Raw genomic sequence first — 23,998 nt, 5'->3', positions numbered from 1 at the left:
GAGCTTCTATAACAGGGGTATTATGAAGTTGGCATCTTGTTGGGAACAAGTCATCGAACAAAACGGCGCATATTTGACTTAAAACAGATGATTGTAATTAATTTTATGAACAAATGAAAATTCAAAAAAAATACCGCAGGACTTTTTTGACAGCCTAATATTTGATGCGAAAACATCAGTAACCGATTCTGAAGTACTTCGTTGCACTCCCGATTGTTCATTCATGTTGATGGTAAGTTATCCAAACCAGGCCTTTATATAGAAATAAACGGCATGATCCGCAATTTTTTTTAAATGTTTCTAAAAGGATATTGCATCCCATTGACTTAAGTTTCTCAATCATTGGCACGGTTAAGAATCGTTTTTCAAATGAACATTTCTGACCGATTTTCGGAAACGATCTACAACACGAGAAAAATAGGTTGCAGTCCACTGTTCGTTTTTTGATTGTGGAACACGAATAATATATTAAAAGATTGTTGTTGTTGTTGTTGTTGTTGTTGGATTGCATTAACGTTCCCAGTGGAACTTTGACCTTCTCAACGTAGGTATTACTTGCGTCATTTTTATTAGTAGTACTTAGTTGAGATTTCTATGCCGGATAAAACGCCTCGAATGTATTCTAGAATGGCAAGATTTGTATTGAGATATAAAAAAAGATATTTTAATATCGCTACGTTTTGTATTAAGCCACATGTCTTCAAATGTTCAACGTAGCTCCTAAATATGTATTTTTACCATAATGATATAACTGGAAAAGTTGTTGGATATGATAAGCAAATTGATAAAATTTCAGGAACATGACGGTATAACACGACAAACTTATTCAAAGGGTATATTTACTACAGGGTCTTTCAGATTAAACGATCACGCAACAAATTTTAATAACTCCTACAAAAAAGAACTGATTTTTATTTTAAAAAAACGGAAAAAAGCTTATTTTAGGTCATTTTCGATGTGAGCAACCCTATTCTAAACGGTGAACAAAATTCTTCATGCACAACTTCAACATTACGACTTCGATGCTATTGAAAATCCGAGTTATTTCTTCTTTAAGTTTTCTCCAAATTTTGTGGCTTATTAACATAGCAACGGTCCTTCACGTACCCCCAGAGGAAGTAAACGACGACGAGAAATGTTGAAATTATTACCATAAGAGGTCAAAGTTTCATTAAGGCTTCGGTTGCTCGAGTAATACGATTTCACTAAAAATCCACGTTTTTGTAAATTGTACATCTTGACACTGAAAAACTATCCGATCAGACTGAACGAGTAGCCGAATATTATCGCTCCGAAGTGGGGAATGCAGTGTTACCATCGACGGAGCGAAAAAAAAATTGTATAAGGATTTATTCGATTTTTTTTGCGTGAGCGTTTAATTTGAAAGACCCTGTAAAAAAAGACAATAAATTAGATATGTTTTTTAAATATCTCGAGAATGGCTGCATTTAGAATGAAATCGATAAAGAAGTTTTTGTTTAATTTTAATCACATCAGGATTCATAGTTTGTGGCTAAAATTGATTGTTAACATACCAAAATTCTAGGTTTTGAAAATTCATAAAAATTCGGTGTTCCACAAAGTTTGTCGAAAATAGTTTTACCATCACGGACTCATTTTTTGAATTTTCTGCATGACTTCTATTTTATATGAAAAAAATAGAAAAAAAATAAAAAAACGTTTTGTAGATATTGCAAATTAAAGTTTTTTCGTAAAAAAGAGTACTATTTTTTTCAGTGCATATTTTTTGCACGTTTAACATCAATACTCTATAACTCTTTCTAAGACACTATTTCAATACGATTCATAGTTCTTGAGATATAAATTATCAAAAATTTCTCTTACAAAAATCGATACACCCTATTGAAAAGTTACGCTTGAGTAAACAAAATTCCAATTGCTGTGGAAAACTCACATTTCCTCCAACCCAAACGGAATACAAACTTTCATTCGAATCAAAAATACTCATGTTTGTAATTTGTCGATTTCTTTCAATACAATACAAACTTTCATTCGAATCAAAAATACTCATGTTTGTAATTTGTCGATTTCATTTGAAATTGTTCATACTCTCATTAATAAACAAAACCAGATGTCATCCGATATTGAAAAAATCACTGGAGGGTTGTATGCGAGACATGACCGCATAGTTGAAGTTGATTTTAGTTGTGGGGTATTGTTTGTTCACTGCACCAGTGTGTTTAGGAATTACCTTGTTGTCTGAACAATTCCATTTGATTACCCAATTTTCAGGGAACATATAGTGGAATGTACAAATGTACGATAAATCATATTCTTCACTCGATAGATAAACCTCATTTCTCTATTTTTTTATTACATTTGTTTATATTTTTATTAGGCTCATTTAGCAATTCAACAGTAAAAGAGCCGAATTTATTTTATAAATATTTTATCTCATGTCGTTTTTCTGCCATTTAGGCGTAAGAGTATTCCTATCTTATCGATACGCATTTTTGCCTATTATTCAGTAGGCATTCAGGCGTAAGAGGATTTCTATTCTATCGATACACAACACATGCCGCCTGTTTCGGCGTGAGAATATTCCTATTGTTTGAATGTTCACAGTTGGACTATATACACAGCGGGTTTGTTGATATGAGGCTTCCATTGTTGTGTTATAAATAGCACCAATTACCGATGCAGCAGACCGTAATGTGAGCGGTAAGGGACTGGGATTACCGTCACATGATGATTGTTGCCTAGACGTAGTAAATAGAATAACACACAAAGATGGTCAGTTGAGGGCCCTGAGTTATGAGCTCATGATCGTTCGCTTAGTAGCGGACACGCAACTAGTTAGGCTATAAAGACCCCGTTTTCTGTATTTCATTGTATTGTCCTCTATTTTATTTAGTTATTATTAATGGAGACATTATATTTTACGATTCATTCGTCTCCGCTACGATTTCTGAAGCGTATCCTCACGATGCTAGATTGCATAGTCTGTGTTTGGGAATACCAATCAAGCCGTACAAATCTATACGACACAATTGCGTGCGTGAAACAGCCACCGCAGCTTGCTTGGATTGTTATAAATGATGCTGCGTTAAATTATGCAGATTTTGAACGCGACCAATGAGAACGCGTGGTTTCCATTGCTTGAGATTTTTATTCTATTTTTATTTTTATATCCATAAAACATATTATTTAATTCATTTTCATTGTAATGAATTGTTATGAAGTTCCCAAATTGATTGAGGCAAAACTCTCGTAAGTCCATCAGGAAATCATTGAGCAACAATTGTGAGTGAAAATGCCGCCGCTGCAAACTTGTTTCTTCGATTTCATTACACTGCCCGATTTTTATATTAGTTTCGGGGGAACACCTAACGTTATGCACGATTGATTATGTCATCTTCTGATATTATTTCTTCTGAATTCAGAAGCCGCCACAGCTTGCTTATATCCTCATTGGCCTTTACTAAGCTTCTATTCTTCGTTCTATAATCAATGGAGACATAAAAAATCAATGGAGCCGAAGAAGGCAAATCTGCCAAACTCTCCAGAACTTACGCCAACAGAAAAAACCGGGCGATTATGGAGGGCAGACTCGGGAAAACAGTAAAGGTCTTCGGAAACAACATTAATAAAAATTCAACGCTTTTTCGGACTGAACTGAAAATTTGAACACGCCTTTATTTTTGCTGCCATTAAAAAACTGCGTATTCCATGATCTTTAAAATCCAAGATAGCGGATCACATTTTTTCTCATAACCCTAATAATATGGATATCAAATGAAAAGGCTTAACCGGTGGAATACAGTTATTGATTCAAAATGAAAATCCAAAATGGCCGCCACTACAAAAAAAAGTTGATTTAGATGTATACAAGTAATGGACTTGTCTTGGAGAACACGCTACATTATTAACAACATAAATCCAAAAAAGTCGCAAAATGGTCGACTACCTATTTTTCGCAATCCCCACAATATTGGTATCGAATGAAATGATTTGACTAATAGAATACTGTACGTCATGAATATATTCCGAAAAAAATATAGTGAGAAATGAGAATTAAAAAAAATTAATGGTTTTATTGTAGAAAAATATACTAATGATACAGATAATGTACTAAAAACACTTTTGAAGGTCAATGGTTATCAAAAGCTAAAAAAGTTGATGGGTCTGAGCTTAGAGGCACAGACATGATCTTGACATAAGACAGTGATTGTGTGTAGTGATTGCATTTGAATTGAGTTTCTTCATTGTTCAAAATCTGTATTTTTTCTCTTTTGATACATGAAATGGAAGCCCTGAAAAAAATCGTTTCCTGTATAAACTTGTATCTTTTACGGGTTAGATGAGATGACGTGGTAGAATCCGGAACCACATTCTGTTTAAAAATGTACACAGAAATACCATTAAAGTCATTACTACTTTTTTCTTCTGTTTATTCATTTATGCAGAAGAAGACAAGGAGTCATCATTTATGATTTTCAAACACAAGTCTGAATAGTTAAGATCTACGTAAATATAAACCTAACTTAAATAAATCTATAACTACAGAAATGCGTTATAGGTAAAAATCACATTTTCTCCTTCGTTACCACGTTGTCCTGAACAATGTTTGTAGGGGGTTGTAATAACTTTATAGTCAGTTGAAGTATATTAAGTATCCTATGGCTATTAGTGATTTCTTGGGAAGGTCGTGTAGCTGCTGTAGTGAACTGATATCATTGGGTGCTAAGTTCTGTTTATGTATAGGAAAGGGTGAGGAGAATGGGCAAATGCATTCGATGAATTGAAGCGGGCTTCTAAGGAAGATTTACATGGGGAACATAATATTAAGATGGCGACTACTCAAGCTATCATAATCTGATATGCGTGAGTATACCATTTCGAACTTCTAAATCAGCAGCCAGTTACATTCATTAATTGCATTTTTACATTACCAAACAACATGCTCGATATTATGACATCATGGACAATAATTACATAATTTGTTAGTAGCAAGACCGACACGAGAAAGACGTGAATGAGCCCGAATTGATTGAACTTTGGGGATAATAAAGTAAAACCATCTTCTTCTGCCAACTGATTAATGCCTATCTTCGGCAAATGGAGAATATGTGATAGGAATGCTGATAATAGCGATGGCCGTGAACTCCAGTAAAACCATCTTCTTCTGCCAACTGATTAATGCCTATCTTCGGCAAATGGAGAATATGTGATAGGAATGCTGATAATAGCGTGGTGGCCGTGAACTCCAGACTCGAAGCGAGAGCTGTAGATAATCAAAAATGGATTTGCTTGGAGCAGGTGTGGACGGCGATCACACTTGGCGACCGTACTTTATTTCTATGTGCGTTGTACATTCCTCCCGACCGAATACGAGAACGCGAGCTCTTTGAGACACATTGTCAGTCGGTTTTCTCTGTCTTGGAAACCGCTAAAGCAACAGATGAAGTCATCTTAATGGGCGACTTTAATCTTCCAAGAATTTCGTGGAAGAAATCCTGCAACGGCTTCCTTTATCCGGATTTGGCTCATTCGACCATCCCTCCCAATGCTTCTTTCTTGCTTGACAATTACAGCTTAGCCACTCTCTCGCAAATCAATTACGTTACCAATCAGAATGACCGTAGTCTGGATCTCTGCTTTGTGAGTGCGCAGGACACAGCCCCACTCCTATGCAGAGCTCCTGCTCCTCTTGTTAAGCACACTCCTCATCATCCACCTCTGCTGGTTACCGTTGGTACTAAGTTGTCACAGGATTTCGATATCTCACCTGTAGCAATTTCTTATGACTTTTGTAATGCCGACCATTGTGGTATCAGCCAGTTACTCTCTAGCTTCAACTGGGACGATATACTAGACACCGTTAACGGCGAATCTGCAGCTTTAACATTCTCCAACGTTCTGGCATATGTTATCGATAGATATGTGCCGAAAAAGAAATGCCACCATGCATCCCGCAAACCATGGCAGACCTGTGTGCTTCGACGACTGAAATCAATGAAGAGGGCCGCCTTGAGAAATTTCACCACACACCGCACACAAATTCTTCAATATCAATATGCGCGAATCAACCACGAATATAAACGTGTTGCGAAGCAATCTTTCCTACATTATCAGCGTCGTGTACAGAGAAAACTCATATCACATCCCAAACAGTTTTGGAAATTTGTCAACGAGCAGCGCCATTCAGCCGGTTTGCCATCGTCTATGGCATTCAATGGAATCGTGGCCTCTACGCAACGGGATATCTGCAACCTTTTCTCAGATAAATTTGCCAGCGTTTTCACCGATGAGAGTTTGAGCGACGAACATATCAGGCATGCTGCTGGCTACGTCCCTCTCTCCAACCAAACCCTGAGTAGAGTTGACATCAGTTTGGAGATGATTTCTAGGTCGTTCTCGAAACTCAAAGCGTCGTTCAATCCGGGACCTGACGGAATCCCATCAGCTTTTCTCAAAACGCATATGAATGACTTGTTGACCCCGCTGCTCCAAATATTCCAGCTTTCCGTGTCCACTGGCGTTTTTCCGACCTGTTGGAAACTATCGCATATGTTCCCAGTCCATAAGAAAGGAAATAGACGGGACGTCAATAAATATCGTGGCATTACTTCGCTTTGCGCTTTGGCTAAATTGTTTGAACTCGTTATTATGGAATCGCTCAACGCTCTCAGCAAGCCGTACATTAGCACTGACCAGCACGGATTCACGACGGGTCGCTCCACCACCACAAATTTACTGTGTCTCACCTCCTACATTACCAATTCTATGTTACAATACGCTCAAACGGACGCCATTTATACAGATTTGACTGCGGCCTTTGATAAATTGAACCACCGTATAGCTGTAGCCAAACTCGACAGGCTTGGGATTAACGGCAACCTTCTGCAATGGTTCCAATCATACCTCACTGGCCGCCGACTAGCCGTCGTTATTGGCGACTGTCAATCCTCTCTATTTGCTGCTACTTCTGGCATACCACAAGGTAGTCATCTGGGTCCGCTGATTTTTTTTATCTATTTTAACGACGTAAATTTGGTGATTGAAGGACCACGACTGTCATACGCAGATGATCTGAAAATTTACCTTCGGGTCTGCTCAATTGAAGATTGTCACTTCCTTCAGAGACAGTTGGATGCTTTCGCCGATTGGTGTATGCTCAACCGCATGGATGTAAACCCCGCTAAATGCTCCGTCATCTCGTTCTCGCGCACGAGAAAGAACATATTGTATACGTATGTCTTGCGTGACTCAGAAATCGAGCGCGTTAGTGAAGTCAAAGACCTAGGGGTAATATTGGACACGCAACTCTCGTTCAAACCGCACATCTCGTTCATTGTCAATAAAGCGACCAGAACTCTAGGATTCATCTTCAGAATTGCCAAAAATTTCACTGACATCTACTGCCTCAAATCTCTCTACTGCTCTCTATCTCGCTCTGTTTTAGAGTATGGTTCTGCAGTTTGGACTCCTCACTACAACAATGGCGTCGAAAGAGTTGAGTCTGTTCAACGAAGGTTCGTGAGATATGCACTCCGCAGATTGCCGTGGACGGACCCCTTCCGATTACCGAGTTACGAGAGTCGTTGTCAGTTGATTAACCTGGAACTTTTATCGGTCCGTAGAGATACAGCCAGAGCTCTGTTCATAGCTGATGTTTTGCAAGGACGCATCGACTGTCCCGTTCTCTTGGAGAACATCAATATCAACGTCCGACCTCGAGCTCTCCGGAATAATGCGATGCTAAGATTGCCCGTACAACGTACGAACTACAGCATGTTTGGTGGATTTAGTGGTTTGCAAAGATTATTCAACAGAGTGACCATGTTGTACGACTTCCATTTATCCCGAACGCTTCTTCGCCGGAGGTTTAGCTCTTTTTTTCTGAACTAGTTTAATTTACCATAGGTTTTTAGTTTCGATGTTAGTTTTATTATGTGACGAACTTATGTAGTGTAACATTCATGTTTAGATATAAGTAACATCATTGGGGCCTTCACAGCCTGTTGATGAATAGACAATAAACGAATAAACACGTATCGACACCCAATGTGAGCTTACGCCCGTATGTAGGCAACAAAATTGCTTGTTGCTCGGGGAGGAAAGCGAGTGGTTAGCGCAATCGAAAAAACATACCCATTTCAATCGCCAAATTGTTAAACTTTTTACTATATTTTCTATTCTTTGTCTGAATCAAAAAATGCTGGATAAATTTCCTGTTTAATGGTATATAACACAACATATACAAGCAAATCTTTTTTTGTGCGGGGATAGGGACCGCACAAAAAAAATCGCGTAAAAAAATCGTGCTAAACCACGCCAGTAGCTTTAAAAAATCGTGTTCGGTACATATTTTGAAAAAAACTTTTTTGTGCGGTACATTGAGACCTCATAAAAAAAGCTTCCCCCAAGAAAATAACTCAAATCCACGCTCAAATAACTCAAAATCACCGTTCAATTTCCTTTTGTTTCCCTGTTTTACGATGGGACAGTTTGCCTTTTCGGTTGCGCGTGGCTGTATCAAAACAGAGTAATTTTTGATACTCCAATACAAATAACGAAATTCGAATTTTTCACTGTTATCAATTAAAAGTAAGCAACTCAATATAATTCATGGAAGTATAAAGAGCTATAAACTAACATAAAAATGGGTGGGTTATATCTATGATATAACCGCAAGGATGACGTGGAACTACCTTAGCTTAGCAATCATTCGTTTGTATTGACTAAATTCTTGATTTAATGCAACAGTTTCTAAATTCAATTGAGTTTAATATATTTGCTCTGTGAGTGAAAAAAAATGAACAAATGCCATGTAAAGTCAATTCATTTATTGTGATTGATTGTTCTTCGTTACAAGTAAATTTAATGACGGACCTTTTACGTTTGGTATGATGACTAGAACAAAATATATGTACGGAAGAATTATCAAACGTTTGATGAACCAGCCTAAGGCTGAAAATCTTTCCAATAAAGACAAAAAAAAAATATCAAACGATTATTTTATTTTACATTTCCCTCTGAAGTTTGAATCCCAAAAGTGTACATAATTCTCGAATCTCGAATTTGCTGGAAACTGGGAAGTTCATTCGCTTCTAGTGTCTGCACGATTTTCCCAGGTTCCTAAGTTTAGAAGATCATGTTAGGACAGACATATTCCACTCTGCACAAAGGCAAGCGAGGACAAAAGTACTCGCAGTTTGCATTTATTTGCAGAGCCGATTTCCCCAGAAACCTCGGTTTTGAAGTCTGTGTTAGGGAAACACATTTCAATCGGAACAAAAATACCCCCGACTTGCATGAATTTGAAATACCGATTTCTCCAGGCGCCTTGGTTTAGAAATCTCTATTAGGGAACACATTTCGGTGGGAACAAAAGCTCCCCCTACTTTCGTGTGTTTGCAATGCCGATTTCGCTGCTTGCTTTTGGTCTGTGTTAGGGAACATTTTTCGATGAGAACAAAAGTCCCCCTACTTTCATGTATTTGCAATGCCGATTTCCCCAAGGCTGCTTGGTTTTGATGGCTGTGTTAGGGAAACCGTAAATCGGGCCAATCAAAATGATGCAGTTAGGGCGTTTAGATAACGCCTAATATTTTACAGTTATTCAATTGTTTATCTAATGAAAAACAATATTTTGTTAGTTGCGATAGATGCGTAGAAATATTCCCTATCAATTGATGCAAACATCTCTCCTATCCAGTACGAAATGTTCGAGCTATAAGCATTCGAAATCTTTCATTTTTTCCTGCATGTTCTGTGTTGAGGTTTTCATTTTACCCTCCATATATTCCGGTTAGACGTAGTCCCACGTCAAAACGTATTAATCGATTGTGGTTTCATTGGAGTAAGAATCGGAACATAGCATAACTGCATGCTCGAAGCAAACATGTTTTTTACATTTCATGCAGTTGTTGCGTGTTTTTTGGTTTTTTTTATCAAAGAGAAGAATGTATAACGTATTCTTGATAATTACCAGATGATAAAGGTTCTTAAATATAAAGTTTGCATATTTCTAATATTCTTTTTCTCTGTATTCTTGGTAAACTAAGAATTAATGCCTTTTTTTAGATGGGGCATAAAAAGATTATATAAAAGGATTTCTAGTAACTTCCTTTTCTTTTTCTTGTTTTCTTGTAGATATTTTCCATTATAAAAAAATATCCCCGAAACTGTAACTGTTAAAAATTACCATAAGCCACCGATTAGTTTATAGTTTACTGTTTACAATTCTTCCACAAGTGAAATTCTTTCACAAGTGTGTATATGTATGACCATTATATTTAGCGAATAACTATACGAAAGTCAAACATTCATATTTTGCTTTTGAACGTATGAATCTAACTATTCGTCGTTAACTATCTATTAACTATCGACGAATAGTTAATATATGGATCCGTTCAATCCAGTTACAAAAGGGACTGAAATCAAACAAGAATAGTCCGGTCATTATCTTATGCAAGTTACAATATCGGCCGGTGGACGTTCTTTTTAAAAAAGGTTCACACCTGCTTCTATCGGAGTCTAAATACAAACTGCTTTTATTTATTGCTCGGAATTGGATTTACAATGAAAATGCTTATTCTACAAAAACCTACACCTGGCGACAAATCGATCGGACGATCGATTGCACTTACCTAGCTCGGCACAAAATGTGTACTTTGGTGCCCTCGTTCGATGAGGTATTTATGTCAGCAATATTTATATTTTGGTGCAATGTGTATCTGCGTTTAACTTGCATTATATTCAATGAATATTCCACGTCACTAAGATTAATTTATACATTTCATTCAACAATATTCTAGAATATGAAAAATGGCACTTGTCCAAAAAAGTTACTCGTATACTCGCGTCGGTGTGTCAGACCGAAAGTTTTATAAAAGTGGCACACGTCCCCATTGTACCAACACATACGATACGCTAAACGATGACGAACGACGAATAACGAAGCTAGAGAGAATCGCAAAAGTCGTATGTTTGCTATTTTCTGAGAAATGAACGAATTATAGATTTCTCGGTCTGACAGACCAATGCGCGAGTATAGGAGTGTTAATGAATCGTTACATTTTTCGTAGAGTGACCCCCCTATATAGAAATCAAAGACATAGTCCTATGTCAAAATAATTAAGCAAGTAGTAGTTAGCAGTTATCACACCCCTTTCTTCATCAATCTAGGAAATTTATGGGATGAAAATTGAGAATAAAATAGTAAGGTATATGTTAATGACAGATAATTTATTATTATTATGTTCAATCACACCGATTAACTTTAAAAGTGTTTTTTTTTTACTTATTTTATTTTATTTACAAATTAAACCATCATCGCCATAGTTTTGTAACGAAAACTATAAATACATTACTCTAACATTCCTATCAGTAGATTATTTATTTGATGTTTGTGCTCTGGATTAGTTCTAAATATGGAAAGTATGTTTCAATTTCCAGGCCTCATCGAACAAAACAAAGGTAAGTAGAAAAAAATATCGACTCGGCACTATAGAATAAAGCCCAATTACGAGCCAAATGAGAATTAAAAACAACATATGCTGACAGAAAATAACCGCTTTACGAGAAGCGATACTGTGACACGAGGACTTCTTATCACTTTCTCTTGTAAAATGAAATTTAGCCTTTCGGAAGCATAACACGCGACTAGTGTTCTCAGTATTTTATCAAACTGCTTCCCGACTGCATCTCGGCTTGTGTTAATTTGCTGCCAGCTGAATCAATGTGATCATTTTTTTTTTCAACGATGGCGTGGGCTCTGGTCATCCTGGTTTTGATGCAGTTGTTCAATCTCGGATCAACCGAAAGCAAGTATAATGTGACTTATGCAGGTACGTTATTTTTATAGATTCAAAAAAAATTATAATACTTAATTCATCAACACTCACATTGGCGAATGCAGATTTGGACAAATGCAAACAATTCAACGCAATCAATGGATATAATTACCACTCGTTCTTCAAACTGGAGGATCTCGTTAATCATAACTTGGACAACGAGACCATCGTCAATCTTCGTCTGTTCGTTGTGGCCGCAAAGGATGCTCACATTCTACTATCGGATATCGATTCCATATCTTCGAATGCTCAAGTCTACGAGATAGGTAGTGGGCGATGAGGGCGTAGCTGCTAGAAATACGCTCCATTCATGAAATTCTAATCGTTTGCAATTCTTGCTTCGTTGTAGTTATCGGCGCCGGCGCAAACACGTTTAGTGAGATAAGAAAACAGCGCAAGAAAAATCCGCTGAAGACAAAGACGACCAAGAATGTGTTGTCGCCGATAGATCCGCTGCCTCTGAGGATTCGTATCACCAAGGACGGGTTGATTGAAGTTGGTATCGAGGGTCAGGATTTGCCGCTGATGTCGGCCACCGATAAGAATCTGACCACGGTTCAATATCTTAGTTTCAGCTCGTGGGGGGCAACGCAAGCCAAATGGTTCTATGATTGTCCCTCCGATACCGATTTGAGTAAGTGTGCGTTCAATAAGTTATATGTTTTTGCACATCAATGCATTTCCAGTAACTCAATTGGGAGAATACGACCCTGGGGACTTTCCTATGACACCCAGAGAAAAACTGATCTTCGATCTTCAAATGAATGCTTCATTCGATGCACCGAAGGTGCCGACAACAGTCGAGATGAGTAAGTTAGTGTTCACCCGGGTTGCATACAATTCGTGGAAAAACACACTCGAGACCAGATTTCAGGTAAAGTTACGCTGGTCTGACATTCGTACGACGTGGAATCCACAAGACTATGGGAACATTACAAAGATAATTGATTTTTTCTATGTGTGGACACCTACCTTGTTAGCTAAAAAGTAACATTTCATTAAACATTTGTACGATTTGATTCCATCCTGAAAGAATAATTCGTTGCAGCGAAGCGGAATCGCAACTCACCTTTTTATCCGCCAGCGATTATTTGGTATTTACTTACGACGGCTTTTTTGAGATGGCATCCAAAGAGATATCAACAAGTACCTTCTGCGAATTGAAAGATTCCTTCAAATGGCCTTATGAAACTAATTACTGCGAATTGGCACTTAGCTCGGAGGATGCGTGGACTCCGTTGAAAATGGTTCTTAAAGAAGCGGTGAAGATGTTTCTTCAATTAACCTTCAATTAATTAATTTCAATCTCACTTTTCATCTTCCCATCTACAATTTCAGATCTTGCATCCAAATATGATCCAATCGGATTGGAATGTGATCAGCATTACCAAACACGAAAGGGTAAATACCCAAGAATTGTATCTGCATGATGACGGTAGCCCTCGGAAAGAGATCATATTGAAATTACACCTGAAGCGAAACAACGAATTCTACGAGACAGTTTTGTACGCTCCATACTTCAGTAAGTGGTTGCTTTCTATCGATTACATAACCCAACTGTTATCGACCTATTTCAGTGTCTAACGTCCTGATACTTGTGTCTTTCTGGCTGGAAGGCATGCTACGAATTATCACAAACGCATTCGGTATCCTGATCTTGGTTGCATCCTTCCTCCAGATGTCCGAGTTCATTCCACAAACATCGAGTCCCTTGATTTGTGAGTATTTTATGAGAATATTTTAGACCTACGTAACCTGGTGAAATGAACGATTTTCAGTCAGTTTCTTCAGCTGCACGCTGTACTTCGGCTGGATTTGCGTAGTGTTGTTTGTGTTGGATGAATGGTTACGAGTCTACGGCCCAAAAATGGCGCCGGATTCGTGGCTGGCTCGTGTCATAAGTTATCCAAACCTGAGAACGGTGTTGCAATTGAACGGGGGTTCCGTAAGTGTGATACGATACTTTGAGTTACCGTCATTTCCGTCAAATTTGCGTTTCAGGATTACGATACTCTCCATAAGAAAAACTTGGAATGGCGCGATTTTGTCAAAGTACTGGATAGGATAGTGTTCATAATCATGACCGGCGTTATGGTGGCATCGTGCTTCAGTAAAATTTAATCAGTAATAAAAGAATTCCAGTGAATAAGTTAATCCTTGCTGAAAAAAATTGGTTACTGAATCACAACCATTTTGGGATGACATGATCCATTTTATAATTTCGGATATCGATTTTCTGGTTCGTTTTCGACCTGCACACCTTCTCCTCCACTATTTATTATATAATAATGGCAGGAATAAGGCTGGAATTCAAGGAATGGAAATGCATTTTCAATAGATCAATTTAAATAGCAGAAATTTTGATTGATGATTGAAACTGTTTGGAAACTATCATCGTAAAAGTGTTTCATTTCGCATGCGGAAGAACGCTCGCAGATACTCAATTGAAACCCGTTTCGTTTCACCAAAATGGACTGTCCTGGACCGCCTTTAAAAACAGAGTTATTTTTTTTTTATCCAAAATATATATTTTATTAAGGCTCATATGGCGTCAGCCTAACGGGGCCGGGAGTTCAATATTTCGACAATGTTTGCTTACAACTATGTTAGTAATATTTAACCGATTACTCGCGGTTGGCTCGAGGTTAGTATTACAAGTGTTCTCATAATTGGTATGTTGCAGTCTTCGATGCTCTGTACGTGTGCCCGACATGGGATACTTCCTATTGGGATGCAGCTGACCATTCATCAGCAACGCCCCCCTAGTCTGTACCCCATATCTAGCGTGGTGCGTCTTTCTCGACTCGAGGAATCCAGGATAGAATGGTCACTAGCCGGCGCAATCATCAGCTCGTGTAGAGTTGTCATAAGCGGTACAACCTTTGGCTCTTGTTGAATGATCAGTGGACTGCACAACCTTTGGCCCGTGTATCTGTAAAGAGTGTGTGTATGTATTGCCGCGACTAAGTAAAAGTTTATCGTTTGGATAGGAGGGATATGAAACGGGGACACAACGAAGGAAACATCATTAAACGTTGACATCGGCGTTTCTGAGGAACAGGTATAGATGAAGCAGAAGATCCGGATCACGGCTACCTAAGATATCCCGGACGGGGATATCCGATTGTCTGCCTTGTGCTCTCAGTGCTCTAGAGAGCTGAGAACGAGCAGCTTGGAACCGGATACACGACCAGACAACATGCTCGATGTCGTGGTAGCCATCGCCACAATCACAAAGATTGTTTGCTGCGAGCCCAATGCGATAGAGATGCGCGTTTAGGTTGTAGTGATTGGACATAAGCCGAGATATCACGCGAATGAAATCACGACCTACATTCAATCCCTTGAACCATGCACTCGTCGAGACCTTAGGGATAATCGTGTGTAACCAACGACCGAACTCATCACCACTCCACATGCGCTGCCAACTTACGAGCGTATACTGACGAGGAATGTGGAAAAATTCATTATAAGCAATTTGCCTTTCAAAAAGTGTGCCTTCTAAAGCGCCCACCTTAGCTAGCGAGTCCGCTTTCTCATTCCCCGGAATCGAGCAATGAGAGGGAACCCATGCTAAGGTAATCTTGAATAATTTTTCGACCAAAACACTCAATAGTTGTCTTATTCTTGTTAGGAAATAAGATGAGCGTTTATCAACCTTCATTGAGCGGATTGCCTCTAATGAGCTGAGACTGTCTGAAAAAATAAAATAGTGGTCGATGGGCAATGTTTCAATGATCCCCAGTGCGTAGTATATCGCACCCAGTTCAGCAACATACACGGAACAAGGATCTTTGAGTTTGAAAGAGGCACTGGAATTTTCATTGAAGATGCCAAAGCCAGTGGACCCGTTTATGAATGAACCGTCAGTAAAGAACATTTTATCAGATCTAACTATGCCCCCATATTCTGCCGAAAATATCGGCGGAATAGAATCTGAGCGTAGATGATCTGGGATTCCATGGATTTTTTTTTGATTGCATGGACAGATTAAAAATGACAGAGGAATTGCAAAAGTATGGGAAGCAAACTTGGTTGGAGATGCCTGGTGAAGGGTGCACGTCGTGGGTAAGGTACTCATGGTATAAAGACATAAAACTTGACTGAGGAATCAGTTGGAGTAGATTTTCGAAGTTATCAATCACCAATGGATTCATGATCTTGCAACGGATGAGAAATCTGTAGGATAATTCTGTGAACCGAAGAGTAAGCGGGGGTACTCCTGCCAAAACTTCGAGACTCATCGTATGTGTCGAATGCAAACACCCCATGGCTATACGCAAGCAACGATATTGTATTCTCTCCAGCTTGAGAATATGAATCCTGGCAGCTGATCGGAAGCAAAAACTGCCATATTCTAACACTGACAATATCGTTGTTTTGTACAACTGAATGAGGTCTCCTGGATGGGCACCCCACCATGTTCCGGTTATTGTTTGGAGAAAATGTGTCTCCCCCAGGTACACTTAGAATCAAAATATACACCCAGGTATTTGAAAAACATAGAGTGTTGGATCGTTTTGCCGGATAGGTGAAGCTGGAATTGGGCGGGTTCGTGCTTCCTAGAAAAAACGACCATTTCAGTTTTCTCCGTAGAGAATTCGATACCCAGCTTGAGGGCCCACGTGAACAGATTGTTCAGGGTATCTTGCAACGACTTTTGCAGAGCGACGGGATTAGTACCCGTGATGGAAATAACTCCATCGTTTGCAAGTTGTCTCAGCGTGCAGTCTCTAGTTAGACAATCATCCATATCATTGACGTAAAAACTGTACAAGAGAGGGCTTAGGCAGCAGCCTTGTGGTAGGCCCATAAAACTGTAACGAGAAGATTTCGAGCTGCCATGATTGAAAAACATGTGCTTTTCTGACAGTAAATTGTACAGGAAATTATTCAGAATTGGTGAAAGTCCACGATTATGAAGCTTCTCTGAGAGAATTTCCATGGAAACTGAATCAAATGCCCCTTTGATATCGAGAAAAACGGAAGCCATTTGTTCTTTGCGAGCAAATGCGATTTGGATTTCAGAAGATAGCAGCGCGAGACAATCATTTGTCCCTTTACCTCGGCGGAAGCCAAACTGCGTATTTGACAGCAAACTGTTCGTTTCGACCCACTTGTCCAAACGAAGTAGAATCATTTTCTCTAACAATTTACGAATACAGGATAACATTTCAATCGGCCTATACGAGTTGTGATCGCAAGCCGGCTTGTTGGGTTTCCGTATGGCTATCACTCTCACTTGTCTCCAGTCATGCGGGACAATATTCAGCTCCAGAAACTTGTTGAACAAGTTCAGCAAACGCTGTTTTGCCAAGTCGGGAAGATTCTTCAACAAGTTGAATTTAATCTTGTCCGACCCCGGAGCTGAATTGTTACATGAGAGGAGGGCAATTGAGAATTCCACCATCGAAAAATTCTCATAATCGCTTTGAAGTGGAATGTCGCGTACGACGTTTTGTGCAGGAACGGTGTCGGGGCAAACCTTCCTTGCAAAGTTAAAAATCCAACGGTCAGAGTATTCCTCACTTTCGTTTGTATGGTTCCAGCCACGCATTTTCCTAGCCGTATTCCAAAGAGTGCTCATAGCGGTCTCCCTTGACAAACCATTGACGAACTTCCGCCAATATCCACGCTTTTTTGCTTTAATCAAACCTTTTAGTTTGGCTTCTAGAGATTGGTACTTTAGAAACCATTCCACTAATCCAGTTTTCCTGAATTTTTTAAAAGCGGATGATTTTTCAAGGTAGACCTTTGAACATTCCTTGTCCCACCAAAGTGATGGAGGACGACGTCGGAAAGTGGTAGCCGGTACACGTTTTTTTTTGGGCTTGAAATGCGCTTTCGTAAATCAAACTCGATATAAAGTTATACTCTTCGAGTGGTGGAAGTTCATGCATTGAAACAATTGCTTCAGATATTATTTCCGCAAATGTTCTCCAGTCAATATTCTTCGTGAGGTCATACGAAATATTGACTGACTCACGAGAGCTTGATTCATTAGCGATCGATAAAATTATTGGTAGGTGATCACTACCGTGGGGATCTTGGATTACCTTCCACATGCAATCCAGGGATAACGAAGAAGAGCATAGAGATATGTCTAGCATGCTTGCCCGTGCAGGAGGGTTGGCTATTCTGGTTGCTTCCCCAGTATTCAAAACTGTCAATTTGAAGTTGTCGCACAGATCATAAATCAAAGTGGCACGGTTGTCATCGTAGAGTGATCCCCATGCTGTTCCATGGGAGTTGAAATCACCTAAGATTACCCGCGGCTCCGGCATTGCCTCGATAGTATCAAAGAACTGAAGAAACTGGCCTACCGTAGTTCTGGGAGGGATATATATCGAAGCAATGCAGAGGTCTTTGCCATTGATTTGTGTCTGGCAAGCAACAACTTCAATGCCTGTCATCGATGGGAGAGTGACTCTATAGAAGGAGTGACATTTTTTAATCCCCAATAGTACGCCACCAAACGAGTCATTTCGATCGAGGCGAAAAATGTTGAAATCGTGGAAATTCAGTTCGTCGGCTGAAGAAAGCCATGTTTCACAGAGGGAAAATACATCACAGTTAGAACTATGAATTAAAAATTTAAATTGATCTAGTTTAGGGATGATGCTTCTGCAATTCCACTGTATTACAGTGGTCAAATCCTTGACCTCTTGCACTGAATCAGGCATCGAGGGAAATGAACGCTGCCAAAAAACCACATTTTTCTTTCAAAAATGTTCTCACAATCGGAAGCAAACATAATACTATGCTTTTAAGAGGGTCGTTTATATTTAAAGCATTTAAAATGTTGTCCACCAGGTCAGAAAGCGCAAGCAAGCCAGATTTTGGCTGTTGCCTCGACCGCGAAAAAGGAGCAGACGTGTTGGGTGCTGCTCCGGGAAGTGCTGAGGACCCCTGGTGCGTAGAAGAACCGCTTAAACCAGGATGTACTTGCTACGGTCTATTCTCAGCACGTTCAATTCGAGTTTTCATTCCAACTTGGGAAGTTTCGGTCGTCTTTCTGGGGAGTGATGGAAAAGAAGTAATTTTTCTTTTCCTGACGGCACCCTGCGATGTACCGGAACTTCCTGCATTGGGAGCGTCAGCAACAGGCTCGTCGTTCTGCAGAATGGAGTAGTGATTGTCCTGAGTCGTTGGAACGGGACGCTTAAGCATTTCTGCATAAGTCCGCTTGGAACGTTCTTTTAAGGAACGCTTGATTTTTTCCCCTCGTTGTATGTACACCGGGCATTAAGTAAGATCATGAGGAGTCCCGCCGCAATGAAGACACTTGCGCTCGTTAAGAGGTTTGGATTTTCGTCTAAAGTATACGATAAATGGGCCTTTGGCGCCATCAGGGTATTCTTTTAGACGAAAATCCTGCTTCTCGTCTTTTTCCTCATCTTCAGAGCTTTCTATCTCGTAAACAGAATTTTCCTCCTCATCTTCTGTTTCATCCTCCTGCTCTTCAGGAGGAGGTTCATTATCTGATATATTCTTTGGCGTGGATGGGGGATCCTCCCCGCCCTCTGCCATATTAATAAAAACGAAGAAGTAAACAACTGTTCGATATGAACAGAATATAATAATTTCGAAAATATAAATTAGTAAAAGAAATTATATTTCTATATTAGTTATTGTTGAAAATTTTATTTATTTCAATTTTTGTTATTATGTGTAATTTGAAAATGAAAAAAGTTCCAATAAAAGTTCAACGGTGATGTAAGAAATGAACACCCCTAATGCCAACGCTTGCCGATATGATAAACACAAAGTTAAACAATGGTATAAATCGAGCACAGAAGCTATACAGAATGATGGAAGAGGTAAGAGGAAAATAAACTTCTACTTGCCCCGCTGCTGTGTAGCGTGTGTGATGATGTGACTTGCTGCCGGATTGTCTCGATAGCGCACCACTTTTTATGAGCTTTACTCGCTCGCAGCGCACCAGATGAAAAAATAAACACTAGAAACGGATGTAAAAATAACACCTGTATCGGATCAAATATAGGTTCGACCGATCTGCTTGCGAGTTGTCGAAGCAAAGCCAAACAGAGTTATAAACGCATGTATAAAAAGATTGGATAATTTTCGGGTGGCGATAAGAAAAAACTTACAAAGGGACATCGTCGCAATCAGAGTGGAAGTACCAACCGCCAAAGGAAGATCCGACATCGTAATTGCGTCGGCTTACTTTCCTGGCGACGTTCCTGAAGTTCCCCCACGAGAGATAGCGGCGTTTGTTAACTACTGTAGGGAAATCAACAAGGACTTCATCATCGGATGTGATGACAACGCTCATCACACAATGTGGGCAAGTACCGACATTAACTACCGAGGTGAGTGTTTTTTAGAATTTCTTTCGTCAAACAACATATATATTGCTAACAAAGGAAATGAACCAACATACATCAACCAAATCAGACAAGAAGTGTTAGACTTAACGCTGTGTAGCCCGGTTATTCTTGACAAGATTCATAACTGGCACGTTTCCGAAGAGGCGTCTCTGTCTGATCATAGACACATTATTTTTGAATGGGATGGTGGCATGACAGTTCAGAGAGAATACCGAGATCCAAAAAAAAAACAACTGGGATCAGCATTCCCTTGAATCAAAGACTGATCCAAACTAAAATCCTGGGTATATAACTGCGAAAGCATTGAAAGTACTCCAACCGTTGCTACACTCAATAAAACTCTGGCAAAAGACCACTCAAACGGTCTAGGTTCCCTTAAAAAAGACAACAGTTCGTTTACAAAAACTCCCTCAAAAGTACTAGACTTACTGATGAAAACTCACTTCCCGGGATCTACATCTGTCCACTCGAATACAAATCCTAGCTATAATAGCAACACAAAAAGCTCACAAGTCCTGAAAGTGCAAAGGATGTCACTAACATAGTTGCTAGGTTAGTCTTCACGAGGGCCAGAGTAGTCAACGCGGTGAGATCCTTTCTACCTTACAAATCTGCTGGTGCAGATGGGATTTTCCAGCCCTGATCTCTCTAATCGAGATTTTTATGGCAAGTCTGATACTAGAGCACATTCCTTCGATATGGAGACTTGTTAAAGTAGTTTTCATTCCAAAAGCGTGGAAACGTGACAAATCACTCCCAAAGGCATTCAGACCAATTAGTTTATCATCAATATTGCTGAAAACTATGGAAAAAGTTATATATGAATACATAAAGTCTGTATTCATGTCCAAATGCCCATTATCTAAATACCAGTTTGCCTACCAATGAGGCAAATCCACAGTAACAGCACTACACACGCTTGCAACAAAAATTGAAAAATCTCTCTCGACAAAAGAAACCGCTCTATGCGCGCTTCTTGACATCGAAGGTGCCTTCGATAATGCTTCTTATCTATCAATGGCACAAGCTATGAGAAAAAGACACTTAGATAACTGCATAGTCCAATGGATCCTGGGCATGCTCACTTAGACGAATCACCTCGGAGCTGGGCGGGTCGTCGACATCTGTGAATGCAACGAAAGGTTGCCCACAAGGAGGGGTTCACCTCTCCTTTGGTCACCTGTAGTTGACGACCTTCTGATAAGTTTAGAGGTCAAAAGATTCGAAGTTGTGGGCTTTACCGATGATCTAGTCATAATGGTACGTGGCAAGTTCGACGACGTTTTATCGAGCCGAATGCAGATGGCCTTAAACTTTACAATCTTGGTGTAAAGAACATTGAGGTATAAAAAACATTGATGCTGGTGCCCAAGTCGACACCGTCTACACAGACTTGAAATCTGCCTTCGATAGAGTTGATCATGGAATACTGTTGGAACGATTAGGGAGAATCGGTATCTCCGCGGATATTATCAGCTGGTTCAAATCATACCTCTTAAATCGTAGGCTCACTGTTAGCATTGGATCGGTAACTTCGGAACATTTCTCGAATTTATCTGGAGTGCCACAAGGTAGCAATCTGGGTCCCTTGCTATTTTCAATAAGCTATCTGTCATACTACCACCCGGCTATCGACTGTTTTACGCTGACGACGTCAAAATCTACATGGTCATGAGGAGTATTGAGGACTTTTACGCTTTACAACGGCTGCTGAATCGTTTCACTGAATGGTGTACACGGAACATGCTAACGCTAAGCATTCATAAATGCAACGTTATCACGTTCCACCGCAAGCTTGATCCGACCGAATACGATTACGCAATTGACGGACAGTCTCTCGATCGTGTATATCAAGTGCATGATCTCGGAATCATCCTAGACTCAGCATTCACCTTCCGATCATACTACAACGACATTATTTCTAGAGCTAACCGCCAGCTGGGATTCATGTTTAAAATATCCCAAGAGTTTAACGACCCACTTTGCCTCCGGTAGTTTGGTGCCCATACCAGTCAACATGGACCGCAAGAGTCGAATCAATACAGAGGAAATTCGTTAGATATGCCCTCCGACGTCTTCCGTGGCGAGATCCATTGAACCTTCCCCGATACGAAGATCGATGCAGATTGCTGGGACTGCAGACACTGGAACAGAGAAGGAGTATTGACCAAGCTGTGTTTGTTGCAAAAATTTTCAACGGAGAAGCTGACGCGCCGGAATTATTAGGACAACTTAACATCTACGCTCCTGAACGACTGCTTCGCCAACGAAACTTTCTGCTTCTTGAGCCCCGAAATACTTTGTACGGCCTCCATGACCCTGTGCGATTCATGTCGGCAAGTTTCAATGAAGTTTTCGCTCACTTTGATTTTGGCTCTACTGCGTCCGCATTCAAACACAGACTCACAGAACTGAATAGGATGAACCACTGACAACGACATTAACTATGGACAAGGACCCAGTTCCCAATCAGTTTTTTGTTATTTTTTTATGATTTGACCACAGTTGACGCCTATTATTATTTACATTCTTATATTTGTTGTGTTCAAAATGTGCTACTTTTTTATACTTATATATGTTTTGCATGTGAATGAAAAGATACGGGGTTTTGGCTTTCTCTTTTTGGTTTTTCCCCATCTTAATTCATTAAGACAACAAAAAGTCAGATGGATAAATAATAAATAATAAATAAATAAATAAATAATAAATATCACAGAAGGTCTGAACATAAATCCCTCAAAAACAACAATTATTCCTTTCACCAAAAAGAAAAAACTGCATCTGCAGTCTTTACATCCTGGGGGAGATGAAATAATAAATAAGCAGCGTTTCAGTAAAATATCTAGGTGTTATCTTAGATGCCAAACTAAACTGGAACGCGCACTTAGATTCAATAATCAGCAAAGGCCAACTCAGCCCTATGGGCATGCTCTAAATTGATAGGAAGAACATGGGGCCTTAAACCAAAAATGGTTATGTAGGCCTACACTGCAATTGTGCGGCCTAGGATAACCTGTGCCTCATTTGTATGGTGACCAAAGACAAAGGAGACTGTAGCTACACAAAAGCCAAACAAACCCCAACGACTAGCATGCGTTGCAATTACTGGAGCAATGCAAAGCACTCCTTCAAAGGCATTGAAGGCTATCCTTCACCTGGTACCTTTGAACCAATATGTTCAGCTAGAGGCTAAAGAAAGCGCTCTAAAGCTTAAAAGATGGAAAAAATACTAGACAGGGACAAAACTGGTCACTTGAGCATCCTGAATCTCTTACCCATTGGACCAGCTTCAGAGATGAACAGTGATTGGATGGAACCAAGGACTAATTATGACATTCCATACAGAGTGATCGAACATTCTCGTTCAGTATGGGAAGAAGGTAGTCCCAACGTTTGTAATGATTCAATCATGTTCTACACTGATGGGTCGAAAATGAGAATCAGAACAGGTGCCGGAGTGTATGATCCCAGAACAAAAATCTCTGTGGCTATGGGAAACTGGCCAACAGTTTTTCAGGCAGAAATAACTGCAATAATAGAATGTATAAATGTCTGACTCAAAAGAAAATATAGACATGCTAACATCTGCATATTCTCAGACAGTCAAGCGGCACTCAAAGCTCTAAATGCTTTTGAATGCTCTTCAAAAATTGTCTGGGCATGCATTTCCCTTTTCCGGCAATTAAGTCAGATAAGTTCGGTACAACTGTACTGGATTCCTGGCCATTGCGGTATAGAGGGCAACGAGCGAGCAGATGAACTTGCCAGGAACGGCTCAAACTCACCATTCACTGGCCCAGAACCATTCTGTGAACTTTCTGACTG

At 39.6% G+C, this 23,998-nt stretch overlaps 1 protein-coding gene across 1 annotated transcript in view; it reads left to right on the top strand.

Moving 5' to 3' along the window:
- Positions 1-13,976, top strand: part of LOC129768518 (acetylcholine receptor-like protein cup-4) — a 71,539-nt gene extending 57,563 nt beyond the window's left edge. Inside the window, exons 3-12 of the mRNA XM_055770227.1 lie at positions 11,425-11,445; positions 11,768-11,816; positions 11,888-12,088; positions 12,172-12,456; positions 12,509-12,809; positions 12,871-13,084; positions 13,161-13,344; positions 13,400-13,540; positions 13,601-13,767; positions 13,824-13,976. Coding sequence (XP_055626202.1) covers positions 11,425-11,445; positions 11,768-11,816; positions 11,888-12,088; positions 12,172-12,456; positions 12,509-12,809; positions 12,871-13,084; positions 13,161-13,344; positions 13,400-13,540; positions 13,601-13,767; positions 13,824-13,943 — 1,683 coding nt within the window. The 3' untranslated portion in view covers positions 13,944-13,976. The remainder of the gene's footprint in view (positions 1-11,424; positions 11,446-11,767; positions 11,817-11,887; positions 12,089-12,171; positions 12,457-12,508; positions 12,810-12,870; positions 13,085-13,160; positions 13,345-13,399; positions 13,541-13,600; positions 13,768-13,823) is intronic.
- The last annotated feature ends 10,022 nt before the right edge of the window (positions 13,977-23,998 follow it).

The sequence above is a fragment of the Toxorhynchites rutilus genome, chromosome 2 (assembly GCF_029784135.1).
Source record: "Toxorhynchites rutilus septentrionalis strain SRP chromosome 2, ASM2978413v1, whole genome shotgun sequence".
In the NCBI taxonomy this organism is placed as follows: Eukaryota; Metazoa; Arthropoda; class Insecta; order Diptera; family Culicidae; genus Toxorhynchites; species Toxorhynchites rutilus.
This window is presented reverse-complemented; position numbering and strand designations above follow the sequence as displayed.